Below are 25,873 nucleotides of genomic sequence, written 5' to 3'. Positions count from 1 at the left end.
TTTACAAAATCCCGTGTTCGGGTCCCCTTACGGCCGCCCTCTCGCTACAGAATGTGCACCTGCCTTAAGGCTGGCCCGTGCTGTTCCGTCAGATCTTTGTCTGGGAGGAGAGGTGCAGGTTCTTCTGAGACCCAGGCTTCCTTCCCTGCCCACTGTGTTCTTTCTTCTGCCGTTGCATCCACGCAGAGACTGCTGTGCTCCAAGGCATCCGATTGGGTTCATCGGGAGAAACGGAGTCTGGAATGGAGTGGCTACATCTACTTCCTCTTCAGGAGACTGGGTGCTCACTCCCCTAGATAGCTGTCTATCCCACCAGTTCAAGTCAACCTTACAGAGACTTGCTGAGCAGAAGGTGTCTGAGGAGGAAGCCCAGTACTGAGGCAGACTGGGAAATGGGTAAACAGAAGTGAACGAAACCAACCTCAACCCACAGTCTGAGGCTGCACTCACTGTGGCTGGTGGCTGGGACCCTGTCTCAGCAAAGGAACACATGACAAACACATAGAAATTGCTGATGTAGGAACAAAGACATTTATTTGTGTTTACCAAGGAAGTCTACTGGGTTCGGGTACATGAACTGAAAACTTTCTAATCTTTGGAAACATTTTTGGTTTTTGTTTGTTTTTTGAGACACAGTCTTACTATGTAGCCCAGGACAGACTAGAACTAATAATCCAGCCTTTGTCTCCCCTGCTCCAATTGCAGGAACACATCCCTCTCCAATCCCCTTTCCCCCTTAGAAACAATCTGGAATCTTTTGAAAAACACAGTTGAAAATTATCTAGTACTCAAATACATTGTTACCAGAAGGGAAAAGATTTATCTTCATGGACTGCTTTGAATTTTTTGGTCTATTGAATAGAAAAAAAGTATCAAATTATGCTTGCTTTTTTAGTGTGCTGGTTTGCTAGGTGTGTGGGGACACATCGCATGCACAAGGTGGTCAGAGGGGAGCCAGTGTCAGTTTCCTCCTACCTTGTGGGTCCCGGGATCAGACTGAAGTCATCAGGCTTGGTGGCAAGCCCCTCTACCCCCTGAACCACATCGCTGGCCCTAGTCCATTAACTTTGCTTTCTCCTTTGGTACCCAGAGGCAGGGGGTGTGGGCATGGGCCAGCCTGTTGCAGAGCCACGGAGGTGATGTTGTCTTGCCCTGGGGGCCTCTAGGACTGAAGGAAGCAGATCATGCCTGAGCCTTGGGATGGATTTTATTGGGACCAGCACCCTCCTGCTCCTCTACTCCCCTCAGCTAGGTAGAGGCTGCATTCTAACAAAAAGGGGGGGGCACTTCTAGCCAGAACAAGAATCTTCACCAGGAACTGAACAGGCCAGCGCATTGATGTTGAACTTGTAGCCTCCACAGCTTTTGAGAGGTTGGTTTCTTTTGTCAAGGCTGCCTGAGACTAGAGTACTGGCTGTATTGGTAGCCATTCCCCAGACAGGCCTTGTTCTAAACATCCCTGAAACATGCCTAGGGCCACTGTAGAGAGGGCAAGTCCTGTCTCTGCATCCCAAGTACCTCACCCCAGTCCTCAGAAACTTGGTGTCAGCCTGGAGCCTTGGGAACAAAATCCACACTCATCATTCTTTTACATCAGTTTTATTAGCAGCAATATATACAAAGTGGAAAATGGTTTCATTTTTCTAGCTTATAAAGTTTGCCTTTTTTTTTTTTTTTAAATTCTGTTTGATGATAAATGAAAAAGCAAGCATCTGAGAAGATGCCTACCTCTGCCGGTGCTGGGTGCTGCCCGTGAAGGGACCTGGAGTACCATCTCACTGGGCCTCATCGAAGACACAGCAAGGTCACGTCCAAAGGGAGAGGTTGGTTTGCCTCCGGCTTCTGAAGCTACCCATTGGTTCGTCAGAGTCCCCGTGGCGCCACCATTCTGGCTGTAACCCTTCTCTTTCTCCGGGGCTGTGTGTGTGGATTTCCAGAGTTGTCCCCTGAGGTTTGTGAATTCTCCAAAGAGCTGGTTTCAAAGGCTTGGGGTGGGATCGCTTGGAAAGATGGCCCCCCAGACAGAGGTCAGAATACCTATGTTGGCAAAGTGAGTCTACCAGAAAGAAAGCTAAGGAGGAAGGTGGGTTCCAGGCAGAAGAGGGAGGAGCTGTGTGCATGAAAGCATGGGTGGTGTTGACAGGCACAGCCTGCATCAGTCAGCAGGAAGGATGCACACATTCTGGAAGCCTGAGCTTTGGAAATGCGTCTGTCTCCCCACTGACGTCAGGACAGGGGATTGCTTATGGAAGGGCCCCCGAGTGTATCCAGTTCAAAAAAACAGTTAATCCCCATGGGTTCAAATTCCCATCTTGTAAAAACAGACAGGGATGGGCCTCCATGGATACCTTGTATACATTCGGCACCTATAGCGTCATTTTTGTTTTTGTTTTTGTTTTGTTCTTTTTAAACCTTTACAAGTTACAAATACACAGTCAGGTATTTAAAAAACAAACAAACAAACAAACAAAAAACCAAAAAACAGACACCAGCATGTCCTTTCAATCTTTGCACATTGTGAGCTTCCAGGAGCCAACTCTAGGCTAGAACACATTTGAAAACATGGTTACAGAGACTGCGCCACGAAGACAGAATTAAGACACTGGTCTCCTGCAAAAAAAGAAATCAACATTTGTTTTTTCAAATCTACCCCAATAGCCAAGAGACGACCTGGGCATGACCTGGTCAACTTTAGGGAACGGGATTAGAGGGGCCTCACACATGTCAGACCTTATAGAAGGCAAGCGCTTAGTTTTCACAGGGCCATAGAGTGAACTAGAACCAAATAGCACGGACGGAGTTCACAGGTGACCCAGCGCTGGGGTTGGAAGCATCTCTGATAGGTTCTGCCTCTGGGAGAAAGGGTCTTTCCCCAAAGGGTAGCTGTTCCCTAGAGCCTGCACGGTTTCTCCTCTGGTTCCTCTGTGGGTGGATGGGCTGGGTGGCCAGACACCCCCAGCCTCAGTGGTCAGGAGTACGTATGCAGGGGGCTTTCCTGGAGGAAGATGAGTCCTCTCCTCTTCCCCACGTGGTCCTTGTACACACTGTTCCTTCCAGCACCTAACCCTGTACCTTCCTTCATGATAGTACTTAGAAAGTAAACTTCTGGAGAGCCAGGACCCTGATGATGGAGCCGTAGGTGAAGCCTGGGGAGGGCCTGTCGTTTGGGAACATTGTCTTTACTGAGGTTCAAGCTGGGCTTTGTGTCTCATTCTCTGTGGTTTCCACCCTGCTCTGCACACAGGGCATCTGCTTGGGCTTTTCCCCCACTCAGAGCCTCAGAGGCCAGGGAGGGGATTCTCTCTTTCAGCCATTCCCTGCCAGGGAGCACGTGAGAACCAGAGAGTCCCACCTACATCAAAGGTCATTTGAGAAGCCCAGGTGAGAGTCAGAGCTGATCCCTGGCTTTTGTCATGCGTTCCTCCCTCCTTACAAGACCCTGTGACTCTCTAGTCCAAGCTGCCAGTAGACTTATGACCCTCGCCTCAGGGTGATCTTGCCAGCAGAGGTGGGTTCCAGCTCACCTGGTATCCATCCCTCTTTGGAGTCCCCTTCCCCAAGATCCCTGTGCCTCATCCCCGATAGTCCTCCTTGGGACTTATCACCTTTCAAAACAGGGGCTGTTTTCTCACCTTATCAGTGTGGCCTGAGCCCAGGGAATGCTCAGAAAATCTTTGCTGCCTTTGAAGGCCTTGGGAGGGAGAGGATAGGCTCTGACCTTTTAGAAACTTTTAAAATTGGAAAATTGTTTTGGAGGAGAAATACCTGGGCTTAAGGACTCAGGCTAAATTCCACTCCAAGGCAGCCCTGCAAGGACACTCTGACAACCCCAGGGCTTCCATTCGTACCAGGTACGCTGTGGCCTGCTGCGGAAGACCATGCAGGGCGGTGCAGCCCACACTTGGCACTGCTGATCCAATGTGACCTGCTGGCCTTGTTACCTGCTGCTGTTTGTTGCTCTGTTCGCCTTGGGAATGGAGGCTGTCACGTGACCTTGGCTGCAGTCCCAATGTACCAAACTCACCGATTTCAATGCCTTCAATTTTAAATATAGTAAGGAGTGCGAAGAAACAGTGAATCTTTGAATCAAAAGAGTAGAGGAAAAGATGGGCTGCAGCCCAACGCCACGAGGTCTCTGATGGATGTCCGAGGAGGTCCTGACAGTTCACGTCTGTACGTCCGTCTCTAAAGTCCCCCATTCCAGGGCAGCTCTGGTTAGATGGAAACTTCGTACTCTCTGGTTTCCTGCAGGACAGAGTGGTACAGGTGGGACAAGTCCTGAGTAGCAGAGTGACATCTCAAATCTTCCAGGGTGCCCCATCTCCCTGTGTCCCTGGCCTTAGCCCTGTGGCTCTGGACTGTAGGTCTGCTCAGCCCATTCACTGTGGCATTCTCTGGGGTCTGACCTCCTGCCAACACAGTGACCATGAAGGTAAAAAGGACAAGAGTCGAGCCCACAACAGCTGGTCCTCTAGGAGTCCCACCCCACTGATGCTAGCACCTCCTACTGCATCAGGCAGACTAAGGAATGTGTGCTCTGACTTTCAGTGACTGGAACCCCTCACTCTCCCCCAATCAATACAATTCCATCCTTTGAATGCTCTCTCCACCAGCTGTGGTTGGTTGCCTTTCTCCAATGCTCCCTGAGCCAGTCCCAGGGGTTGAGGGTCAGGAGCCAACTTGGAAATCACAGGCCCCAACTTGAAAGTACCATTGTCATTTCCTGTGAGGCTAACACAGATATGGCAGTCACATCAACACTTTCTGGAAGATGGGACGTATAATGGGCCGAGTGTAAGTCAGGTGGTCCCACAGTCTCCACCTTCCAAAGCTCATGCCTGGGTAGGTAGGAGAATAGAGCACATCATGGGAGGGGATTCCAGAGGCATCAAGACAGACATGAAAGAAGCCAAGATCAGATGACCGGAAGGCCTCCCTAGGCTTCAGGGAACAAAACACCCTACACAGAGAACTCCAACAACACATAGGGGACTGTCAGAGGTCATAGGGTGGCCAATCCAACTCTGGCTCATTTCTAAGATCGTTCGTGTCTGGTGGTAAACTGCCCCCTTCCCTGTTACTATCTACAGGTCTCCCTGTCCAAGGCTATAGGCAACCATGGGAGCCAGGGTGGCATGGATCATTTCCTGCCTGGCCAAGCCTGTGGCTATGGCTTGTGAGTCCCTAAGCAGAGTGTTTATATAGGAGATATTTCACACAGGGATCAAAGGAGGAGGCATGGGGACAGGTAGTGTGGACAAGGGACAGGTTTGCTGTATCCTAACAGCAGGGAGAATTACATGTCACAACACAATGACTTGAGGGCAGCCCTAACTAAGCCTGGCGGCTCCCCATGTGCACGCTTGGACCTTTTCACACACCCCATCTGCCGTGCATTTTAACTCTCACCCACATCTACATCTCAGTTTTACGAGCTCTTCCTCCAAAAGTGTTCCCAACCCTCTCAAGGGTCCCCATCATGCAGTCATAGAACCTGGCTAGCTTTTCATGGTCCTTCAGAGTGATAATTAATCATAATTACGGACACGTTTGATTGAGGCAGGAGGGCACGAGGGCTCAGGATGTCAAGTCAAGCTGGCCTCCTTCCTCCTGGCTAGGTACAGCCTTGTCCAAGTCGCTTTCATCTCCCTGGACCTCTATGTCCTCATGAGTCACAGGGTAGTGTCTGAGGGTCACATGCTTGTCACGTGGTGCACCACTCACCAGCATCAATGCCTGTGTGCTCTGTACTTTAGAGCTCACTGGAGTGAGAGACCGTACCTGTAGCCAGTTTTACAACCAAAGGCGCAGCAATTCCTGGTGATCCTGGAAGGTTCTGCACAAGCTGAACGAGCCCCACTGCCTAGGGTGGACATAGTCACCCACCCCAGCACTTGGGAACAAGAGGCCAGCCTCTGGTGCCTGCCGTGCACAAGCCCAGCATGTGCAGGTGCGCCTGCCCAATGCCTGAAGAGGAGAGGGGATGCCAGCCTGCTGCCTGAACACTGTTCCCTGTGTTTACACTGCTCACCCTACTCACAAAAGTGAACTTGAAATGCAAGTCATGTGAGGCCTCAGCATACCCTACATCTCTAGTTTAACTCTTGAGGCCCCAAAGAGTGAGTGATCCGGGCCATCCAGGTTCATAGAAGAGTGCTCTGTGAGGTTTTCCTGACAGGGAGGTCAGGAGACACTTTTTCTCAGATCACATGCCTCTCTGTAAGTGAGGCATGGCTATAGCATCAGCACCGTGCCCGGCTGCCCCACAGGAGCCCACACTGCAAGATGGAGAATGGTCCATGCTGCCTTTAAAGACTGGAACTCAGACACAGCAACTGCCCCCTACCCCACCATGCCTCGGCTGTGCCCTGATCACACTGGTGAACAGAGCTGGCTTTCCCAGCAACCTGCTCAGGAGGGGATTTGGTAGGGATGAGGCAGGATTCCCTAGTGATCCCTCTGCCAGCCATGCTGTGGGCAAGGGGGAGCCCTCCAGGAGAACGGTGGTGCCACTTACCCCAGTCTCATAGATGGGGTTGTCAAACTCAGTTTCCACGGTGATCTGGCTGTAGGGGTGGGAGTACATGAGGGGCAGGCGGAGGCTGGAATATTGCCGGCACCTGAGGGACAGACAGCAGAGCTTGAGTCACACCTCTGCCCCACTGGCCCCCAAGGCTCTGCAGCAGTCTCTGCAAAGGGCATGGGGTATGTAGACACAGCCCTGAGCATGTGAGAATCCCATTGAGGACAATCTCTCTCCGCTCATCGCTCTACAGGGTTGTAGGGAGCCAGCTCTGTCACCTCCCGCCCTGGGAAGGAGGAGCCCAAATTGCTTTGACTTGTGAAGTAATTTCTGTGTCTATTGACTCTCCCCCAGTGCCTCCCCAGACCACGCCTCCATCACAGAGAGCAGGGACTAAGGTCCTAGGAGGGCCTCTCCCGGCACCTTTCTCTGCCTGCTTGCCTCCCGGTTCACTCACTTCACTCACTGTCACTTAAAATTGGTTCGAAGGCGTTCCTCATTGCAGCCTCTCCTACCTACTCTACCCAGCCACCCAACCTCCATCCTAGGGCCTTTGCTCTTCCTCCCAGGCCTTCTTCCGTCGGCTACTTTTCCTCACTAGAATCTGCTTTGTTCACGAGGCTGCTGGCACACGGCAGCAGCTCTGTAACCATGCGGTGGATGTGCCTATGACTGTGTCTGGATGTGGCTTTTTGTCCATTGAGGGCAAGCACTGTGACCTTCAGCACCCAGGACCAAGCCCTGGGACATTCCTGTGCATTTGCTAAGTGACCCAGTGAATGGAGGCATGGCTGTGGCTGAGATATGGCAGGGGAACCAGGAAGCGCCAAGATGCTTTCTGATTCTGACCACAGCACCCCACATCGCACGAGGCCACTATATCCAAGGGCCAGGCAGAGACCTTGAGGCCCAAGATGTGCAGTTCCCGGCTGCACACACCCCACCTACCTTGTGATGTAGATGTAGGCTCCTCCCAGTAGCAAGGAGATGAGAAGGACCGGAATGAAGATGGCCAGCGCCATGTTCCCACCTTCCAGTGAGGACTCTGCTGCCGCTTCTGCTACTGAGCACAGAAGCCACTGAGGCCCGTGTTTCCCACCAGCTCCACACCCATAGGGAACCTGGTTCTCAAGTGGGTGCCCCACCCCGGCTGACATCCCACAGAAGGACAGAGGCAGAGAACAGGTTGCTGACCCTTGCTAGGGAGCCCAGAGTCAGAGGGTGGCTGAGAAACGGTTTGGACCCTGGTCCTTCTAGGCCCATTGGAGTATCATGGAGAGGGCAAACATCTGGTTAAAATTCAACTCAGGGGGTGACTTGGACAAGGTTCAGGAACAATCTTGCCTTGCTCTCTCCCCTCCTCTCTGAACAGCTGCACCAGGCTGGGGGACCCTTCTAGAGATTGCCAGTGGGGATGCCACCCAGGGGTGACTCGGGGCAGTGGGGACCGTTCTGCTGCCCAGCCTCCCCCTGCCCCCAACGCATGTGGCAACTGCAGAGATCATGGCAGCTAACTTGGGGGCTGGGAGCACTTGCCCAGCGCAGTTTGAGGGTGAGTCCCCCTCTCTCTCATCGCTTCTAGAAGCTTGACCTCCTCTGCCACTCTCTGTGGTCATGTCTCACCAAGTTCAGCTGCGCCTCCATCTGTAACCCACTAGTCAACCACCTACGTGGGTGAAGAGAACCGATCCTGATCTCCACAATGAACGTGCGCAGCTGGGACTCTGGCTTCGCTCACACTTCCTGAGCCCAGGGGCCCTGGGTGGCCTCCCCACTGCTCACTGGGCAGCAAGAGGCAGTGGGGCATTCCCAGGTAGAGGGACACAGTGGGGACACCCCGCTTCTCAGGAACAGGTGACCCATTTTCTTCCCAACATTTATGTTTGTCCCCTATCCTTCCTGCCGGATTAAAGTGCACATCAGCTAGTGACCTGTAGCTCACACGGCCTGACACCCATCTGTGCTGACAGAACAGTGCTAATGGTGCTAGAGGCAACGGGAAGCAGCCGTCGAACTGGTTAACCAATGCTCACTGTCATCTGTGTCCACAGCCCTGCACTGCGCTGAACGGACATGGTGCACAAAGCGGGCCGCTGCCTCTGTGGCAGGGTTCATCTTCAATCACTGCCCTGACCGGACCAGGAGGCACACCTAGGAGGTGTGCACACCTCTGGTGTGAGATATCTGGAAAGGTCTAAGTGGAGTGGGGAGACCCACCCTGGATGTGGGCAGCTCCGTCCCATGGGCTGGGGTCCCTGACTGAATGCAAAGGAGAAAGTGAGCCGAGAGCAGCGTTCATCTCTGCTTCCTGACTGTGGGTGCCTCGTGCTCCCGTGGGTGCACCATGCCTCCCCTTTCACGGCAGACTGGACCCTGGACCGGTGAGCCACAATAGGCACCTCCTCCTCTTAAACTGCCTTTGTGGGGTGTCCTGTCATACAGGGATGCAAGTAATTAAGACAAGGAAGGAAAGAAGGAATCTAAAAAAAATGAGAGACCCTGGTCAGCTGTTGTCGCCTGCCCCACAAAGCATACTCGGGCAAGGGAGACAGGGCTGAGCCAGGGAGCGGGGGCAGAGGGAGGCAGCAGCCTTTCACTCAGCAGCCAGAAGATGCTCTGCCCAGGATGTGAGGTGAGGCTGATTTTATCCCCACAGCACCTATGGGTCAGAAGCTGTCTGGCAGGGTCGGGGCTTCTCAGGTCTCTCTGGCTACATTGCCACTGTCAAATCCCTTCAGGTAATACTTAAGGACCTAAGTTGAAAATGCCTTTATTATTCTTCCGTGTGTGTGTGTGTGTGTGTGTGTGTGTGTGTGTGTGTGTGTGTGTGTGCCATGTGAGTGCAGTTGCCCACAGAGGCCAGCAGAGGGCATCAGATCCCCCCCAGAGCTGGAGTTACAGGTAATTGTGAGCCACCTGACATGGGTGCTGGGAACAGAACACTGATCTTCTGCAAGAGCAGAGCACTCAACTGTCTAGCCTTCTCTCCAGCCCCAATAGCTACTTTTGGAGGCCCCAGGGAAAAGCTAATGACACAGATGCCAGATGTATTGGAACTTTCAAGATGGAGTAAAACTCACCTTCCAGCGCGTGTTCGAAACTGTCTTGATTCACTGAAACGGAAACCAGGAAGCAACATCAACACTGAGGGAGTTCACTGTTTGCATAAGGAGAAGCCGATGGGCCTACATCTGAAAACCCAGGGTGCACAGTGTGGGGGAGGAAAGAGATGGGCAAGTAGCCTGGGCATCACGGATGGTGATGGCACACGCCGTGTGTTCTGCATTGTGCCAAGAGCTCTTGCATGCTCCCACCCACCCCTTGCCAGTCTCTTTTGGCACATGTGACTCTCATCAACATTTTCCAGATGAGCCAATGGGTTCACAGAAGTGCAGCAAGCAGAGAGCCTGGGATTCCAACCCGGCAGCTCCAGCTTCGTCCACAGATCAACTTAAAAAATTTTTTTTTTTTAACAGCCTCTTGTTCGGACCTTGAACATTCAGTGTCAGCCACCCAATTGCTGGAAAGACAGTTGTGTGACCCCACACCACCTCTAACTACTGGTCTTTTCACGGGGTCTCTTTATACTGTTTCCAAGGAGGTGTGACTCAAGACCCCAACACTGACTGCAGCCGGGGTGAACTGGCTCCAGCTTTGAAACCCATGTCACTCAAGCCTTTGCATTGCATCTGTCACCCGTATTTATTGACCGGGGTCTGCATTCTCTATCAAATTATTTCCATAAACTCCTATTTCTTATAAAGCCCTGAGGTTCAAGGTACCAGGGATGATATCCCATGCTCTGTCACTAAAGTTACCATGCCGGCCAAGCGCTCAACTGCCCAGACCAGGGCACTTCCAGATGCAGAGCCTGGAAGTGAAGTCTTAAGTGGGAAGACTGTACCCATAGCGGCCAGGCCATGCTGGCCACTCTGCATTTACTATGCTGGCTGGTCCCAGGACTCCTGATTACACTTCTACTAACTGAAGTCACCATTGATCAATGACAGCAGTCCCGGCTAAGAAGCTGGACAGCCGCAGTCTTCCAAAGGTGCCCCCAACTAGAGAATCGGTCCCCAGATTTATAGGTTGATGTTATTTGAGCCTTTGGACAGTGACTGGGCATGAGATAACCCTGCCATGTCAGCAGGCAGCAGGGATCCCCTACAGGTGCAGAGTCAAGCTTTGGGCTCAGCCTTCACAACCCTGGACCAAACAGACATCTGTTCTATATAAACTACCTGTTCTCAGATACTTTGTTATAGTCACAAAAAAGGGACCAAGAAGAGGTGTGGTGGGGGCACATCTGCAATCCCAGCACTTGGGAGGTAGAACTAAGTGGATCGGGAGTTCAAGGTTAGCCTTGGCTACAAAGAAAGTTCTAGGCTATCCTGGGCTACATGAGACTGTCTCAAGAAACAAATGAATAAACCAAAGAAAGAAAGTAGACTGGACAGGAACCCACTGGATTGGGATTCCACAAAGCCACAAAGGCCAGCCTCAGAGCAAGCTTGGCTTCTCCTGGAGCCAGCCCTGACCCTGGCTCCTAGGGTCTCTTTACCTTTACAGATGGGCAGGGGCCCGCTCCAATGGGACGGCTGTCCCAGAATGCAGCGGATGGTCACTTCGCCCATGAGCTCAAAGCCCTCATAGCACATGAAGGTAAGGGACTCTCCAGGCAGGTACAGCCGCTTATACAGGATCTGGTACCCATTCTCAGGCAACCCTGGGTTGTCACATGCCAGGGACTCCTCAGCTGAAATGAATGAAGCCAGACATGAGCTCTGAGAGGCTGTCTCAGACTCAGTACCATTTTCTGGGTGACCTAGCCTACCCCACAGCATCCCCTCTCCAGAGCCCCATCCTGTACCCAAATGGTTTCCCTTCATTCTCTCTCCCATCTCTGGATACATACTACACATGAGCATCGCGGAATGAATAGGGTTGCAGAATTGGGTTAAAAACTATCAGTTCTTTCATTTACTAGCTGGGTGACCTCCAGGAAGTATTACATCCTCTCTGATCTCCAGTTTTCTCCTTAGCAAATGGGAATATGACTCCCTAAGAGAATGGATTAGGAGGTAGAGGAGCACCCTCGCCATGTGGAGGGTGCTCACTAAGTGATGGATCTTGGTGGTGGTTGATTAAAAAGACTGTCCACTCCTCCTGAGCCCATCTGGGATGTCCAGGTCTGGTCTCTGTCACTCATTTCTCCTCCAGGAATCTTTCCCTGATGCCATCGGCCACCAAGTTTCTAGTGTTTTCTTCTTCCGTCCAGCAGCGCCCACACTGTAAAATGTTGCCATCATTCAGGACAATTGTCTGTGGAATCAAACGCCAAGAGCCTTAAGTGGCCACAACCAACAGGTTCACACTCCCCTCTGGTGGCTGCTTTTGGGTACTGCCGACACCAAGTCCTGGGAGACCTAGAGTGTGTAATTGCCGGGTGAGCCGTTTGCCCCTGGGTGACAGCCAGGAAACATCACCCAGCATCACCAATCCTGATTCATCTACAAGATTTTAAATCGCGGCAAAATCCTCACAAAGGTTACCGACTTAGCCGTGAACAGCTGACCTCTAGGACTCGGTGCACCTTGCCCCAGCTTCCAGAAGCCAACTTTCCACTTACAGTCTCTGTGAACCCAAGGACAGGGATTCACACAGGTGTGACTGTGCTCTGAGAGGAATGGCTTATTTCACTTAGCAGAGGTCCTCGAGGTTCCTCACCATGTCCTAAGTGCTTCCGTTTTTAAGGCTGAATAGTATTCCGTTGACAAGCAGACTATGCCGTGTCCTCATTTCCCAACAGTACTGATGTCACTGTGAGTGGGCGAACCCAGCTGAGTTCCACTTCTGGTTCTTTGAGGGTAGACACCCAGAAAAATAACTACTAGGCCCCAGGGTGGTCCCCATTTTGATTTTTGAGGACCCGTATGCAGTCTTGGACATCAGCTACCCCATGCCACGTTCTCACGAATGATGCACGCAGGTTCCAGTTTTTCCACAGAGACCCACCGGTGGGACCTCACTCTGGCTTGAGGAGAGCCGTGGCTCCAGGTGTTGCCTCCTGCACCAGCTGCCCGCCGTTCGGAAAGATGAGAGGGAGTGGGTTTCATCAGCAGCTTTAGGTGTTCCCTGGTGAGCAAGCCTCAGGAGAGAAGGGACCCGAGGCAAGCCTGCAGCCTAGGCTTCCGTCTTCTGAGTGTAAGCCTTCTCAAACCCACAGTCCCCAGTCCAGGACTCAGGAGGACTGGTCTATCTGTTGAGACTCCCACGACCTGGAAGCCTTTGACAGCTGCCCTCCACTGCCCGCCAGGGCCACCTCATCTTCCGTCCCCTGCAGCTGTGCCTACCTCACACTAAACACCTTGCTGGGTGAAGGGCACTCTCCTCCCCTCCCTACCCTCTCTTCTCTCTCCCTTTGTCACAGGTGAGCTCCACAGACAGAAGTGGAGATGGCTCTGAGGTCCCTACCTCCTGGGACTGTCCCCTGGGTATTGCTGGGACCCCAGACTTGCTTTCAGCTGTGAACCTGGCAGAAGGGTTGGGGAACCTCCTCTGATGACACCGCCTGAGATGGGCACTTCTTTCTAACAAATCACTGCGGCGGGTGAGACACCTGGCTTTGGTGTGTGCTACCACCTAGATGGGTCCACGTGGTGCGGGCTGAAGGGCCCACAAGGACCCAGACTTGTGACCCACAGCCAGGGCCGGAAGTGGTGCTACCTCTTCTTTTGTAAGATGTATCATCTAGAGACCCCCTGCTGACCCAGGTCTGTCTTTGGGGATTTCAGTGTCCCTGGAGTCTGTAATGTCCCCGGCACTGCGTGTGGTGGTGGTGTGTGTCCTCTCTAACGCTCCTCCTTCCTGGAACTCAGTATTATATTGTGCTCATTTCGAGATCCTAGCACGTGGCACAGGGTTTGTTTCACAGAAAGTACTAGTTATTCAGTCAACTAACGTATCCCGCGTAGTTACCATGGGACAGCACATAAGCATGAGGCGTGTCGTAGTTTGAGTGACACTACAGGCTCATGTGATTGAGCACTTGTTGCCTGGCTGGGAGCGCTGCTTGGGAAGGTCACTGGACCTTTAAGAGGGGAAGCCTCTCTGGAGGACGGGTATCTTTGGGGGCGGGCCTTGAGGTTTCACAGCCTGGCACCATTTCCTGTTCCTCTCTGCCTCCTGAGTGCAGATGCAATGTGACCAGCCAGTCTACCTGCTCCCACCCACACTTCCTCCCCGACTCCCACCATGCTGGACTGCAGCCCCTCCACTGTAAATTGCATCCTGATGGCGTGTTGTCCTCACAGTATTCACAGAGGTAAATGAAACAAATCTAAACTTGACTCCATAAGACTGAGGCCAGAGACACATAGCAGAATACAGGGCCAGGCTGGAGCCTCTTCTCTGCCAGAGTGACCAATACAGTGTGGATGAGGAGAAAGGGATCTTCCTGGCCACCATACAATTGGAGGCTTAACAAAATTATACAATGGAAAAAAAAAAGCATCTTCAACAAATGGTGCTGGCATAACTGGATATCAACATGTTGAAGGCTGCAAATAGATCCATATCTGTCACCGTGCACAAAACTCAAGTCCAAGTGGATCAAAGACTTCAACATAAATCCTGTTACACTGAACCTGATAGAGGAGAAAGTAGGAAGTACTCTTGAATGCATTGGCACAGGAGACCACTTCCTAAGTATAACACCAGTAGCACAGACACTAAGATAAACAAGTGGGACCTCCTGAAACGGAAAAGCTTCTGTAAGGTGAAGAACACTGTCAATAAGACAAAACGGCAGCCTACAGAATGGGAAAAGATCTTTACCAAACCCACATCTGACAGAGGGTTGATCTCCAGAATATATAAAGAACTCAAGAAACTAGACATCAAAATATCAAATAATCCAATTTAAAAAATGGGGTACATATCTAAACAGAGAATTCTGAACAGAAGAATCTCAAATGGCTGAAAGACATTTATGGAATTGCTCAACATCCTTAGTCATCAGGGAAATGCAAATCAAAACGACACTGAGATACCTACCACCTTACACCTGCCAGAATGGTTAAGATCAAAAACACTGCAGACAGCTCATGTTGGAGAGGATGCAGCGTAAGGGGAACTCTCCTCCACTGCTGGTGGGAGTGCAAACTTGTACAGCCACTTTGGACGTCAATTTGGTGGTTTCTCAGACCTCAAGACCCAGCTATATCAATCTTGGGCATATACCCAAAGGATGCTCAATTATACCACAAAGACACTTGCTTAACTATGTTCATAGCAGCATTATTCATAACAGCCAGAACCTGGAAACAACCTACATTCTCCTCAACTGAAGAATAGATAAAGAAAATGTGGTACATTTACACAATGGAGTATTGCTCTGCTGTAAAAAACAATGATCTCATGAAATTTGCTGGCAAATGGATGGAACTAGAAAAAAAATCATTCTGAGTGAGGTTACCCAGACCCAGAAAGACAAACACAGCATGTACTCACTCATAAGTGGATGTTAGGAGTAAAGTACAGCATAACCAACCTGCAGTCCACAGCCCCAGAGAGGCTGGATAACAAGGAGAGACACATGGATTTCCTTGGGAAGGGGAAATAGAAGAGATCTCTTGGGTAAACTGGGGGCAGGGGATGGGGGATGGAGGGATGGGAACTTGAGGGAACAGGTTGGGTGGGCCGGGTGCTGGAGGCGGGACAGAGGGGGAGAGTAAAAACATCTTGATGGAGGGGCATTTGGGGGTTAGGGAGAAACCTGGCTCTGTGGAAACCCCCAGGAATCCACAAGGATAACCTCAGCTAAGACTCCTAGCAATAGTGGAGAGGGTGCCTGAACTGGCCACCTACTGTAATCAGATTGGTGTCTACCCTAATTGTCATCTGAGATACTCTATCTAGTAACTGATGAAAGCAGATGCAGAGATGCTCAGGCAAACACTATGCTGAGCTCTGGGAATCTTGCTGAAGAAAGGGGGAAGGGATTGTATGAGCGGGGGTGGGTGGGTGGGTCATGACGGTGGAACCCACAGAGACAGCTGATCCAATCTTGTGGGAGCTCATGGACTCTGCACCAGCAGTTAGGGAGCCTCCATGGGGCCGACCTAGACCCTCTGCATGTGTGTGACAGTTGTGTAGGTTGATGTCTTTGTAGGGCTCCTAGCAGTGAGATCAGGACCTGTCCCTGGCACTTAGCTGGCTTTGGGGAACCTGATCCCCATGCTGGATTACCTTGCTCAGCCTTGACACAAGGGGATCTCAGATCTGCCTCAACTAGATGTGCCATGCTTTGCTCAAGCCCATGGAGGCCTGCCCCTTTCTGAGTGGAGATGGAGGAGGAGTGGAAGGGGAGGGGGGAGATGGGAAGCAGGGGAGGGAGCACTGGAAGGAGAGGAGGGAGGGGAGACTGTAGTTGGTATGAAAAATAAATTAAAAATGTTATTTAAAAATAATAAATAAAAATTCTATAAAAAACAACAACAAACAATTGAGGGCTTATCTGGGCTGATGCATCTCAGATGACAGCGACAGTGTGGACGTGCCCTGGCAGGCACCCACACCTGTTTCCTAGAGCCTTTCCTGGCTGTGGGACCTGGCAGAAAAACTAGGGGGGGGGGCACTTGGTGTCCTGCCCTTGAGAGTGTGTGCACTCCATGTTCTCAGGAGCCCACCAGACACACGGGTGGGAGGAGACAGCTGCAGCCTCATGTGCCGGAGAGCACCCCTTCCCAGAGAGGAGGGCGTCACAGCAGTGACGGGCTGCAGATCAGCTCCCGAGAGTGGCTCATGAGGACCAGGCTTGGCCAAGGCTATTGTCACAGGAAATGAAGGTTATCCACAGACTGCAGGCTTGCCCTTGGCTCTGTGAATAGTTTGAGACTTGCAGCCAAGTCCACAATCACGCCACAGCGCCTCCCTTCAGTCAGTCCTGGGAAGTCTCCAAGACTCCTTGAGTTACACATCCATGGATGAGACCTGAGGTACAGCAAGGGGTTGTTAAACCCTGAAGAGTAAGCCTGGGCTTAGTGGGAGGGAGGACTTTTAAATTTAATTCAATTTTCAGTTTATTTTCTGAAACAGAGTTACACCTAGCCTCTGTGTTTTAGTGACAGGTTGGCTTGAACTCAGCAGCTTCCTGTTGTAGCCCTGCCACAGGGAAGAGAGGACAAGTGTGTGCTGTGACATTTAGTCTAAACATCAGTTCTAATCTTTTCTGGTTTGCTTAGATGAAGCGAGCCACTAACTTCATGGAGAGAATTCATCTGGCTTTGTTGGTCTGCAGCTACCGCCAGGTGTGTGTGATACTCGGCTTGGTAGACAGCTGACGTGCATTCAGCCTGTGCCAGGCCGGTGCTGGGAGCTGGCTGCAGTGGAGGTGGTGAGCTGGTTTCTGTTCTGTTCTGCCAGAGCTCAGCCATCCTGAGCACTGAGGAGAATCTGGTCCCCCATCTTCCCAGAACAGAGGGGCACCTTGAAAGTCCCACACAATCCCTGTAGTACCCAGAAGCGACCAGCAGATGGCAGTAGCACCCCAGGAGATTTCTCTATAATCCTTTCGGGAATTATCTTGAATGTTCAAATGACTCCACAACCCTCTTGCCCCACCCGTGTGCTGGGACTGCAGGTGTGGGCTGCCCCGCTGGCTGCAGGGTACTGTTTCAAAAGGCCCAGTAAGATCTACAGTTCGCTTGGACGCACTTGTGACTTGTTTTCTGGTTACTGAGTGACCAGATTTCAACCCTGGAGTGGCTCAGGAAGGAAGAGTCTATTCCATCTCTCAGTTAAGGGTACAGTCCATCGGGGTGAGGAAGGCATGGAGGCAGGAGTGTGTCACACTGTGTCCCCAGTCAGGAGGCGGAGAGATGAAACCCCCTTTTTATTCAGCCCATAGATGATCAGTGTACACCAACCACCATAGATGGTTCAGAAATCCTTTCTTTATATAGGGTCGTCCCGTGACCCGGAGACACAGATCCCACTGTCTTCCTCCCTGCTTAGCTGGTGACCATCAGGGTCACCTAACACAGTTGCTCAGCCATCGGGTCGTGTGGACAGGCTTGGTGGGGAGTTTGCCTCCATGTCAATGGCTTGCGGCATTGCCATTTTACAGACAAGTAAACTGAGGCCCAGGCAACTCATTTGTCAAGCATTTCACAAGGAGGAAGTGGCCGAGCTGTCATTGGAATCTGGTGATACTTTGACCCTCAAGCTGGTTCAATTCAGTTTTCAGCCTCCCCTCCCCCGACCCCCCAAGCAATGATGAGAAGGAACTTTCCCTCTCCCCTGCCCCAGTGAGGCTGCTCCATCCCTTCCTCACGGTTCTCTAGTGTCCTGACACCTCCTGTGACTTGCAAGCTCATTGGCATGGGTGTCAGGGAAGCTGGTACTACTCAGCCCTGCACCTGACATGGAGAGTTCCAGGAACACTGGTCCCGGTGGGGGAGGCTCCAGGCTTCGGTGGCCCAGGGAGTGTCTTTGGAGAGAGTTAGCTTTCCCCATCTTCTCACTTGGGGTCTCTGCAGCCTCGACTGCAAGAACAGTGCTTCTGAGCACCCAGGTGTCACCGGGAGAGTCCAGAGATCATGCCTGGGGCTCTGGAGGCTGCCCCTCCCTCCTCAGATGTTGCATGCTCTTTAGAGATCCATGTGTTGAGAGGGCTTGTCCCCAGGCTGGTGCTGTGGGGCATGAGACCTACTGGAGGTCCAAGCATCATCTGGCTATTCCTTTGAAGGTGATGGGACTCTGGCCCCAGCTCTTTGCTTCACTACAAACTCTGGCCACGATCAGACCAACTGCTCTTGGACTAGAACCTACAGACTAGTGCTCAATGAACCCCTTTGCTTTCTAAATCAATCTGCCTCAAGTGTCTAGTTATAGTAACACAGGCTACGATACCCTGTGGACCTCAGCTTTCTTAATTTGCACACGTATGCAAAAGTATACATGTATACAGGCTCTTGTTCACAAGCAGAGGAGAGGGCAAGGCCTCTGGGACTTCATTTTCTCTCTCTTCTCCATCAGAAGCGACACACCCCGGATTTCTTTCCTTCCAGCAACAGAGGAGTTGAGGCAGGGGTGCACTGCCCAAGACACACCAACCAGCACCGTGAGCAGCATCTCTTGTTTCCCAGTGGCTTTGCCTGCCTGCTGGTGGGCCTCCTTGCTGCTGGAGGCATCGGGGGCCAGGCCTGGCTGACAGGTCACAGAACGTATTCCCCCTGGAGGAGCAGCCAGGCCACCAGCTGTCCACTGCCACCCCTAGACTCCTGAGTCTCCGGGGTGTTGTCTGGGGTCTCACTGCCCACACCCCTCAGGGACCTTCCCCCAGCCTACTGTTCGAATCTAAGCGTAAGCATGTGCATCTGTGTGTCCCTTAGAGTGTGTCACGAGTGTGGCCAGCAGAGGGCAGAAGAGGGAATCAGGTCCCTTGGAGGTAAATGACAGTGAGCTGCCCACCATGGGTGCTGGGAACACAGCTGTTTTAAATCTCAGTGGCCTGTGAACTCTCTCCTGGACATACAACTGCCCCGTTTCACACTGTCTTGGTCTGTAGTTGCTGTGGGTAGGATTCCTGGGGCTCTTCAGAAGCCTTGCAACTGAACTCTGTTAAGTAGGTGGCAGCCAAGGCCTTTCTGAACCTTGCATCCCCCCCACCCCCATCTCTTAGTTAGGATCTCCCTGTGACGCTCAGCCTGGCTGAGAACCCCCAGTCCTTCCTCCTGCTTCAGACTCCCCAAAGGGATGACAGGCACGCACCACGCCTGCCTTTAGAATCTTCTTATCCTTGCACTCCCTCCCTCTCTTTTTGCACGCACATGTGTGTTGTGCAAGCACGTGTGTATTGGCATTGTGTGGGTATAAACGTGCATGACCGTGTCCAGGTATGCGTGTGTGTGTGTGTGTGTGTATGTGTGTGCGTGTATGTGTGTGCGCGTGCGCCGAGGCCAGAGGTCGATGTTGACGTCGGGTGTCTTCCTGTATCACTCTATATCTATCTCTGCACTGGGAGTTCCGTTTTGCTAGTCTAGCTCAGCCTGGATCCCTTGCCTCTGCCTCCTCCATTGGCGTGGGTGCTAGGGATTCAAACTCCAGCCCTTAAGCTAGCATAGCAAGTCTCCCCTGCCCCATGTCTCAAGTTATTCTTAACATGAAACAAGAGAGAGGCGAGGGACACCCGGCAGAGGGCTGCCATGTTCACCCGAAAGCCGTTGCCCCGACAGTGCCCGCTGCTGTGGTGTGTGCGGTAACAACACAAGCGTGCAATGCGATGCCTCCCCCAGGCTGGTCCCCCCAGGAGAGGCAATCCTGAAACAATGACCCCAGTTTGAACGCAGGACTCACAGACACAGTGGGGGAGGCGAGATGTCCAGATGGGCGTCCCGGTCTCGCGGCTGTAGCAGGTGAGAAGCGAGCTCCCTTCAAGGACGAAGCCGGGGCTGCAGGTGTACTGGATGGTGGTGCCCACCAGCAGCACGGGGTCAGAGATGAGGCGGGTGGAGTGCTCCACCTCCCCAGGGTCGGTACAGTACATAACTGTGGAGAGAAGAGCACATGGGTGCACAGGGACGCCACGGGTCACCAAGACCGACTGGAGGATCTCGAACGTTCCTCAAGTCAGCCCTTTGCCCTTTGCGGACACAGCACACAACTCTGCAGAGGTGGCTGGAGAACAGGTCAGGTGGGAAGAGACCTGAATTTTATTCCTGAATGTGCCCCCAAAGTTTTCACCAGGCCCCAAACCTATATCTAAGGTATAAATCATCACGGAGGAGGGTGAGCACAGTGTATGTGGGGGTGAGCATGGTGTGTGTGTGTGTGTGTGGGCATAGTGTGTGTGTATGTGTGTGTGTGTGTGTGTGTGTGTGTGTGTGTGTGCGCACAGTGTGTGTGAGGGAGAGCAGGGTGTATGTGGGGGTGAGCACAGTGTGTGTGTGGGTGAGCACGGTGTGTGTGGGAGAGCACAGCAGGAGGGAGCATCCGCTCTATGAAATTCCTAGCAGTGGCCAGAGTGGGAGGAACAAAGTGGAGGTTGTTCCTGCTCTCTATGATGCCTGACCCAACAAAACAAGCATCAATTGCACTTTAATTAGAAAATCAATACAGATAAAAGGGAAACAGTAAACTAATTAACAAGGAAGGAAGTGAACACCTGAGTGATGTGAACAACGTCCACCACCCTCAGAATGGACCGTTTACACACATGCATCCCCCTTCATCTAGAATACCCTTCTGCAGCTATTTCTATCTGTAAACCATCTGTCTGTCTGTCCACCCATCTGCCAATCCTCTGTCCATCTGTCCATCTATCCTGTCTGTCCATCTGTCCATCTATCCATCCATCTAGATACAGCTTTATATAGATATAGAGAGACACAGTCATATGTCACATATAGAGTTATGCATTAGTTTCCCTGTATAATATATATATATATATATATATATATATATATATATGTATGTATATCATACACATTGTATTTTAAACATATTGTCTATAACTCCATCTTACCTGCATAAGTGTCCATGTCTAGGAATCCACACACATTTATCTACCAACAGATATGAGCAGACATCTACACATGGAGAGATGTAGAGAAATACCTACATAGAAAATGTCAGTATCTAGCTATGCACAGACCAGGCTCATCTGTATCTAGAAAACCATCCATCTGTCTGTCCATCCTCCTGCCTCCCTGCCTCCCTGGGTCCATCTGAGCATTCCAGGTGCCACAGGTATCCCACATGTGCACGTGGCTGGCTGTGGCTCTTTGGTAGCTCTTTCCGTGATGCCTGGCTGCTGTCTTTTTCCTTAGGTCTCCCGGTCCCTGCTCTGTCCCTTCCCCATCTCCCTCACCCTCTGCCAACACTTGTTATTACCATTCTGTTCTGATTCCAATCATGTGGAACAGGAACATTAAACTGTCACCTGGAGGTCCCTGCCACAGGGTTGGAGTTGGGACTTTGATGTGGGAGTTAGGAAAAACCCGGCCAAGAGAAGAGGCCACGTCAAAGCTCAGCTCCTTCCCTTGCTGTAGGACGTCAGCAAGAAGCTAGCAGTGCTTCCTTTCCTTATCCTCCTGTCAGGACAGGGAGCACTATCCCCTGTCAGGACAGGGAGCACTATCCCCTGTCAGGACAGAGAGCACTATCCCCCTGTCAGGACAGGGAGCACTATCCCCCTGTCAGGACAGGGAGCACTATCCCCTGTCAGGACAGGGAGCACTATCCCCTGTCAGGACAGGGAGCACTTCCCCTGTCAGGACAGGGAGCACTATCCCCTGTCAGGACAGGGAGCACTATCCCCTGTCAGGACAGGGAGCACTATCCCCTGTCAGGACTGGGAGCACTGTCCCCTGTCAGGACAGGGAGCACTTCCCCTGTCAAGACAGGGAGCACTTCCCCTGTCAGGACAGGGAGCACTCCTGGGGCAGCACCCAGGGGTCAGGAGACTGGCTGCCTGTGGAGGGAGCTCAGAACTGGAGGATGATGGCTTTGGTGTGCTCTGCTTGGCTCTACAGACATGTTAAAGATTCAGCATCGCTCATTTGCTACGGTCCCCTCTGCTCCCTGTCACCCTCCACCCAATATATTTCATTTATTTGCATTTCTACTAGACTGTAGGCAACAGAGCTGGGGTTCCAGTGAAACCATTTGAGAAAGGAGGCCAGCTCCTACCTTAAACAGAGAGTGTTGATTCCACGTGACGTGTGTCTTTGGGAGTTGACTTAGGGAGAGGGAAAAAAAAAATGACTCTTACTTTTTTCACAAAATGGGGGGTCACTGCTCCAACTCAGGTCCCACTGGCAGGTGAGGGTGTCGCTCCCCACGATGTCATAGCCGGGGTCGCACTGGTATGTTATCCGGGCTCCCCTGACCAGCTCTGTGTGGGAAGTGGTTTTCCAGCCGTTCTGGATCTCAGGCAAGTCTGAGCAAGAGTCATTCCGTGACACCTCTTTAAAACAAAACATCTTCCTTAGGTTTGGGAAAAGCAGTTAGAGGCAGGTGCACCATGGCTGCGACCTGAGCCGGTGGAGGATCAGTTCACAGCAGGACAATAGCTTACCGCTCGTGAAAGCCACCACTGGCCAATTCTTCAGCTCAAATGGCACATTTCTGGAGAACATTTGCCACAACCTGGGACACCCAAAGGCGTCACTGTGGTGGGGTCCTCTCTCTCTCCTACAGACCTGTCACTGAGGTGGTCCAAACCTGACTCTTGCTGTCTTTGTGTGAGAGTGCATGGTGAGCAGGTCTAAAGCAGTTTAATATACTTCTAGGGACAGTAGTGGCCTTGACTGTCTGAGGAGCCACCCCTGAGCAGCCAGAAGGGGCTTTCCCCAGGATGTCCGCACACTTTTATTTGGAGAAAGGACCTCTCCCGGCTGCCTGAAGGAAGGGGCCAGGGAAATGGCTTCTAAAGTTTCCTGGACGGGAACAGGGGCCCCTATTTCTAGGTCTCTGAAAAACCAGACAAGTGCTGGACTTGGGACTCAGCTGCACAAGCTGGAAGATATTGGATGGAAAGGAAGAAATGGTCTGCTCGCCTGACCCTGAGTGGGAGCTACCATGCCACACCCAGTGGAGGACCCTGTCCCTTCAGTGGCAGGAGCCATGTTGGCACCATTCTCTACCTGGGTGGCCATGGCTGAGTTACCTACGCTTGCCATGCTTCAGTTTTCAGAGGGCCACTACCTGGAAAATGGCGATTCTGCTTTCCCCAGCAGGTAGCATGGAGGCACCAAACTGCCCATCCCTGGAGGTTCCTGTTAACTCTACGAGCAAGGAGATCAGCCCAGGAGTCAGACAACTCACACATTCTCTCTCATTTTCTGTTTTCATGAAGTCTCACGTAACCTGTGTCAGCTTTGAACTCACCGTACATCTGAAGGTGACCTTGAACCTCTAATCTTCCTGAGCGCTAGGGTCACAGCTATGGATCACCCCGGGATGGAACTCAGGGTTTCAGGAGTGTCTTTTCTTTTTTCTCCTCCACTCCCCTCTTTTTTAAAAATAGGGTCTCACTATGCAGCCTCAGTTGGCCTGGAACTTGCTCTACAAACCAGGATGGTCTTGAACTCACAGACATCCATGTGTGCCTGTGTCCTGAGCGCTAGCATTAAAATGTACGCCATTGTGCCTGGCCCTTAGGACTTCTGTTGACTGCACCAGAGCCCAGCCTGACCCTTTTTTCTCCGTTAAGGAAGACATCCAGATTCAGTCATGTTTGATACACATTCAGCCTCACTGGTGTCCTCTGCAGAATGAGGTCAAGCATTACAACCTGTTTATCCCACATGGCAATGCGAGGGTTAATGAACATGGACATAGCCCTGGAAACATGTGTGGATTTCTCTGTCTGGGTCTGTGAAGGGCTTAGCAGGCACTAAGGATCTGAAATCATGACTTCAGGTTCATGGTCAAGCTAGAACCAGGGTCCAACCAAAAAGAAATTGTTTCCAGAAGCATCAAACATGTGCTGATTTCCTCTCTCTCTCTCTCTCTCTCTCTCTCTCTCTCTCTCTCTCTCTTTGGCTTTTTCGAGACAGGGTTTCCCTGTATAGTTTTGGTGCCTGTCCTGGATCTTGTTCTGTAGATCAGGCTGGCTTTGAACTCACAGAGATCCACCTGGCTCTGCCTCTCGAGCACTGGATTAAAGGCGTGCACCACCTCCACCCAACCTGATTTCTTGTTCACAGCAGACATCACTAATCAATCACTGCCTTTGAATCAAGTGGAATCCTCCAGCCTTCAGTACATCACTGCAGGGGCCATTGTACCTTAGGTTGGACATGTAACATGCATGATAGGATGTAGCAGTCCTGAACTGTCACAGATGCTCGGCTTCAAGTTCAGCATACAAGAACACTTTAAGACATTGCCAAAGAGCACTGGCCAGGCACTGGGTCACCTGGACCAGCTTTGGATGGAGTCAGAACTTTGCCATCCAGCAGATGCTGGTCTGAAGGTTGCCTCTGGCACCAGGGGAATAGAGGAAGCTGAGGATGACTTCATCTTTCAGCCGGGAGGGAGAGGGAGTCTCTGGAGATAGATGGGAGCCAAGCCACCAGAACCCCTTCCTCCAAAGGCTTGCCGATCAAAAGGGCAACTGTCTGTGCCCCGGAGAAGAACTCAGGAGCAGCAGCAGAAATGTTCCCAGATGTTTGTAATACAACAAAGAAAAAAGGGCCCAAGAAGCAGACCTCAGAGGATGGATGCCTTCGTTAGCCTCTTGGAAAGAGTAATGGGGGCAGACAAGGCCACACTGAGAACCAAGGAAGATGTAATCTGCTGTATGCCCAGGCCTGGAGCGTGTGAAGGAGGCTAGGCAGAACTGCCCTGCTCAGTGACTCAGAAGAAGGGGTATCCTTAGGGAGAGCTGGCCGCAGGACAGGAGACAGGGAGCAGATGAGATGTGAGAAGTTGCAAATAGAGGGAAGCGGGAGTGTGCAGTGACGTCACAGCTGACTACCCTGGAAACACCACGCCTTAGCCTTACGAGGCCTCATTTAATAAGTCCTCACCTCCACTCCTTCAGCGTTTCCACTTTACTCATGAGAGAAGGGTGCTCAGAGTGGCCCACTGACGCCCCCCACAACAGTGCTGGGGTTTCAACCCTGGTCCCCATGACTAGAGAGCCCATGAGCCTAACACCACCTGGGACAACTATGCCACCGCACTGACGGATCCAGCAGCCGCAAAACATCCACACAGATGTACCCACAGGAAACCACCATGCACAATCTTCCTCCAGCACAAACAAGATTGATGGGTTGAAATACCTACCTATATAGTTTATGATAAATCCCTGGCCCTTGCCAAAGATGAGGCCGGCGGGGTCCGAGTGGAACTGGATGGTGAGGTCTGGCGTGGAAGAATACAGCTTCTGAGGGCTGCTGTTGCCAAAGTACTGGCCCAGGACATGGGGTACAACCTCATCACCATCGTAGATGGTCAGGATATCGCTGTTACTCAGGTTCAGGCTTGATGGGCAGAGAGAAGAGGAGGGAGTCACTGCAGGCTCCTGTCTGTCTGCATAAACACCACGTCACCTTTTCAAGGACACAGAATTCCTTCAGACATGCAATGTGTCAGGCCCTGGCTAGGAAGCAGGGATGAGGTGGTCCAGATGGCAGATGGGACCAGGACACACTGCTCCCTCCTATCAACAGGACAGGCAGACCTGTAGATGCCTGGGTTCTGGAAGAATGTCTGAGTCTCACTGTGAAGCCAAATCATGCACAGTAACGGGCCGGCTTCCCTGTTCTATGAACAACACTGTTCCTGGTGCAGTGCTGTCCTGGGCATGGGGCTACATGCTGGTCTGGTGAGGTC

At 51.9% G+C, this 25,873-nt stretch overlaps 1 protein-coding gene across 3 annotated transcripts in view; it reads right to left on the bottom strand.

Annotated features, from left to right (window-relative positions):
• Positions 1-1,583: 1,583 nt before the first annotated feature.
• The window catches only part of Sez6l (seizure related 6 homolog like), a 158,601-nt gene continuing 134,311 nt past the window's right edge, over positions 1,584-25,873 (bottom strand). Inside the window, exons 10-17 of one of the 3 annotated variants that reach the window (XM_036172644.1) lie at positions 25,325-25,521; positions 22,299-22,493; positions 19,883-20,074; positions 11,085-11,279; positions 9,604-9,636; positions 7,472-7,586; positions 6,518-6,620; positions 1,584-4,245 (exon numbers count right to left, since the gene is read on the bottom strand). In XM_036172644.1, coding sequence (XP_036028537.1) covers positions 4,216-4,245; positions 6,518-6,620; positions 7,472-7,586; positions 9,604-9,636; positions 11,085-11,279; positions 19,883-20,074; positions 22,299-22,493; positions 25,325-25,521 — 1,060 coding nt within the window. In that variant the 3' untranslated portion in view covers positions 1,584-4,215. The remainder of the gene's footprint in view (positions 4,246-6,517; positions 6,621-7,471; positions 7,587-9,603; positions 9,637-11,084; positions 11,280-19,882; positions 20,075-22,298; positions 22,494-25,324; positions 25,522-25,873) is intronic. The other 2 variants (XM_036172645.1, XM_036172647.1) reach the window with 2 other exon arrangements.

Source organism: Onychomys torridus, chromosome 22 (genome assembly GCF_903995425.1).
Source record: "Onychomys torridus chromosome 22, mOncTor1.1, whole genome shotgun sequence".
In the NCBI taxonomy this organism is placed as follows: domain Eukaryota; kingdom Metazoa; phylum Chordata; class Mammalia; order Rodentia; family Cricetidae; genus Onychomys; species Onychomys torridus.
Note: the sequence above shows the minus strand (reverse complement) of the source record. Positions and strands in the feature narration are given on the sequence as shown.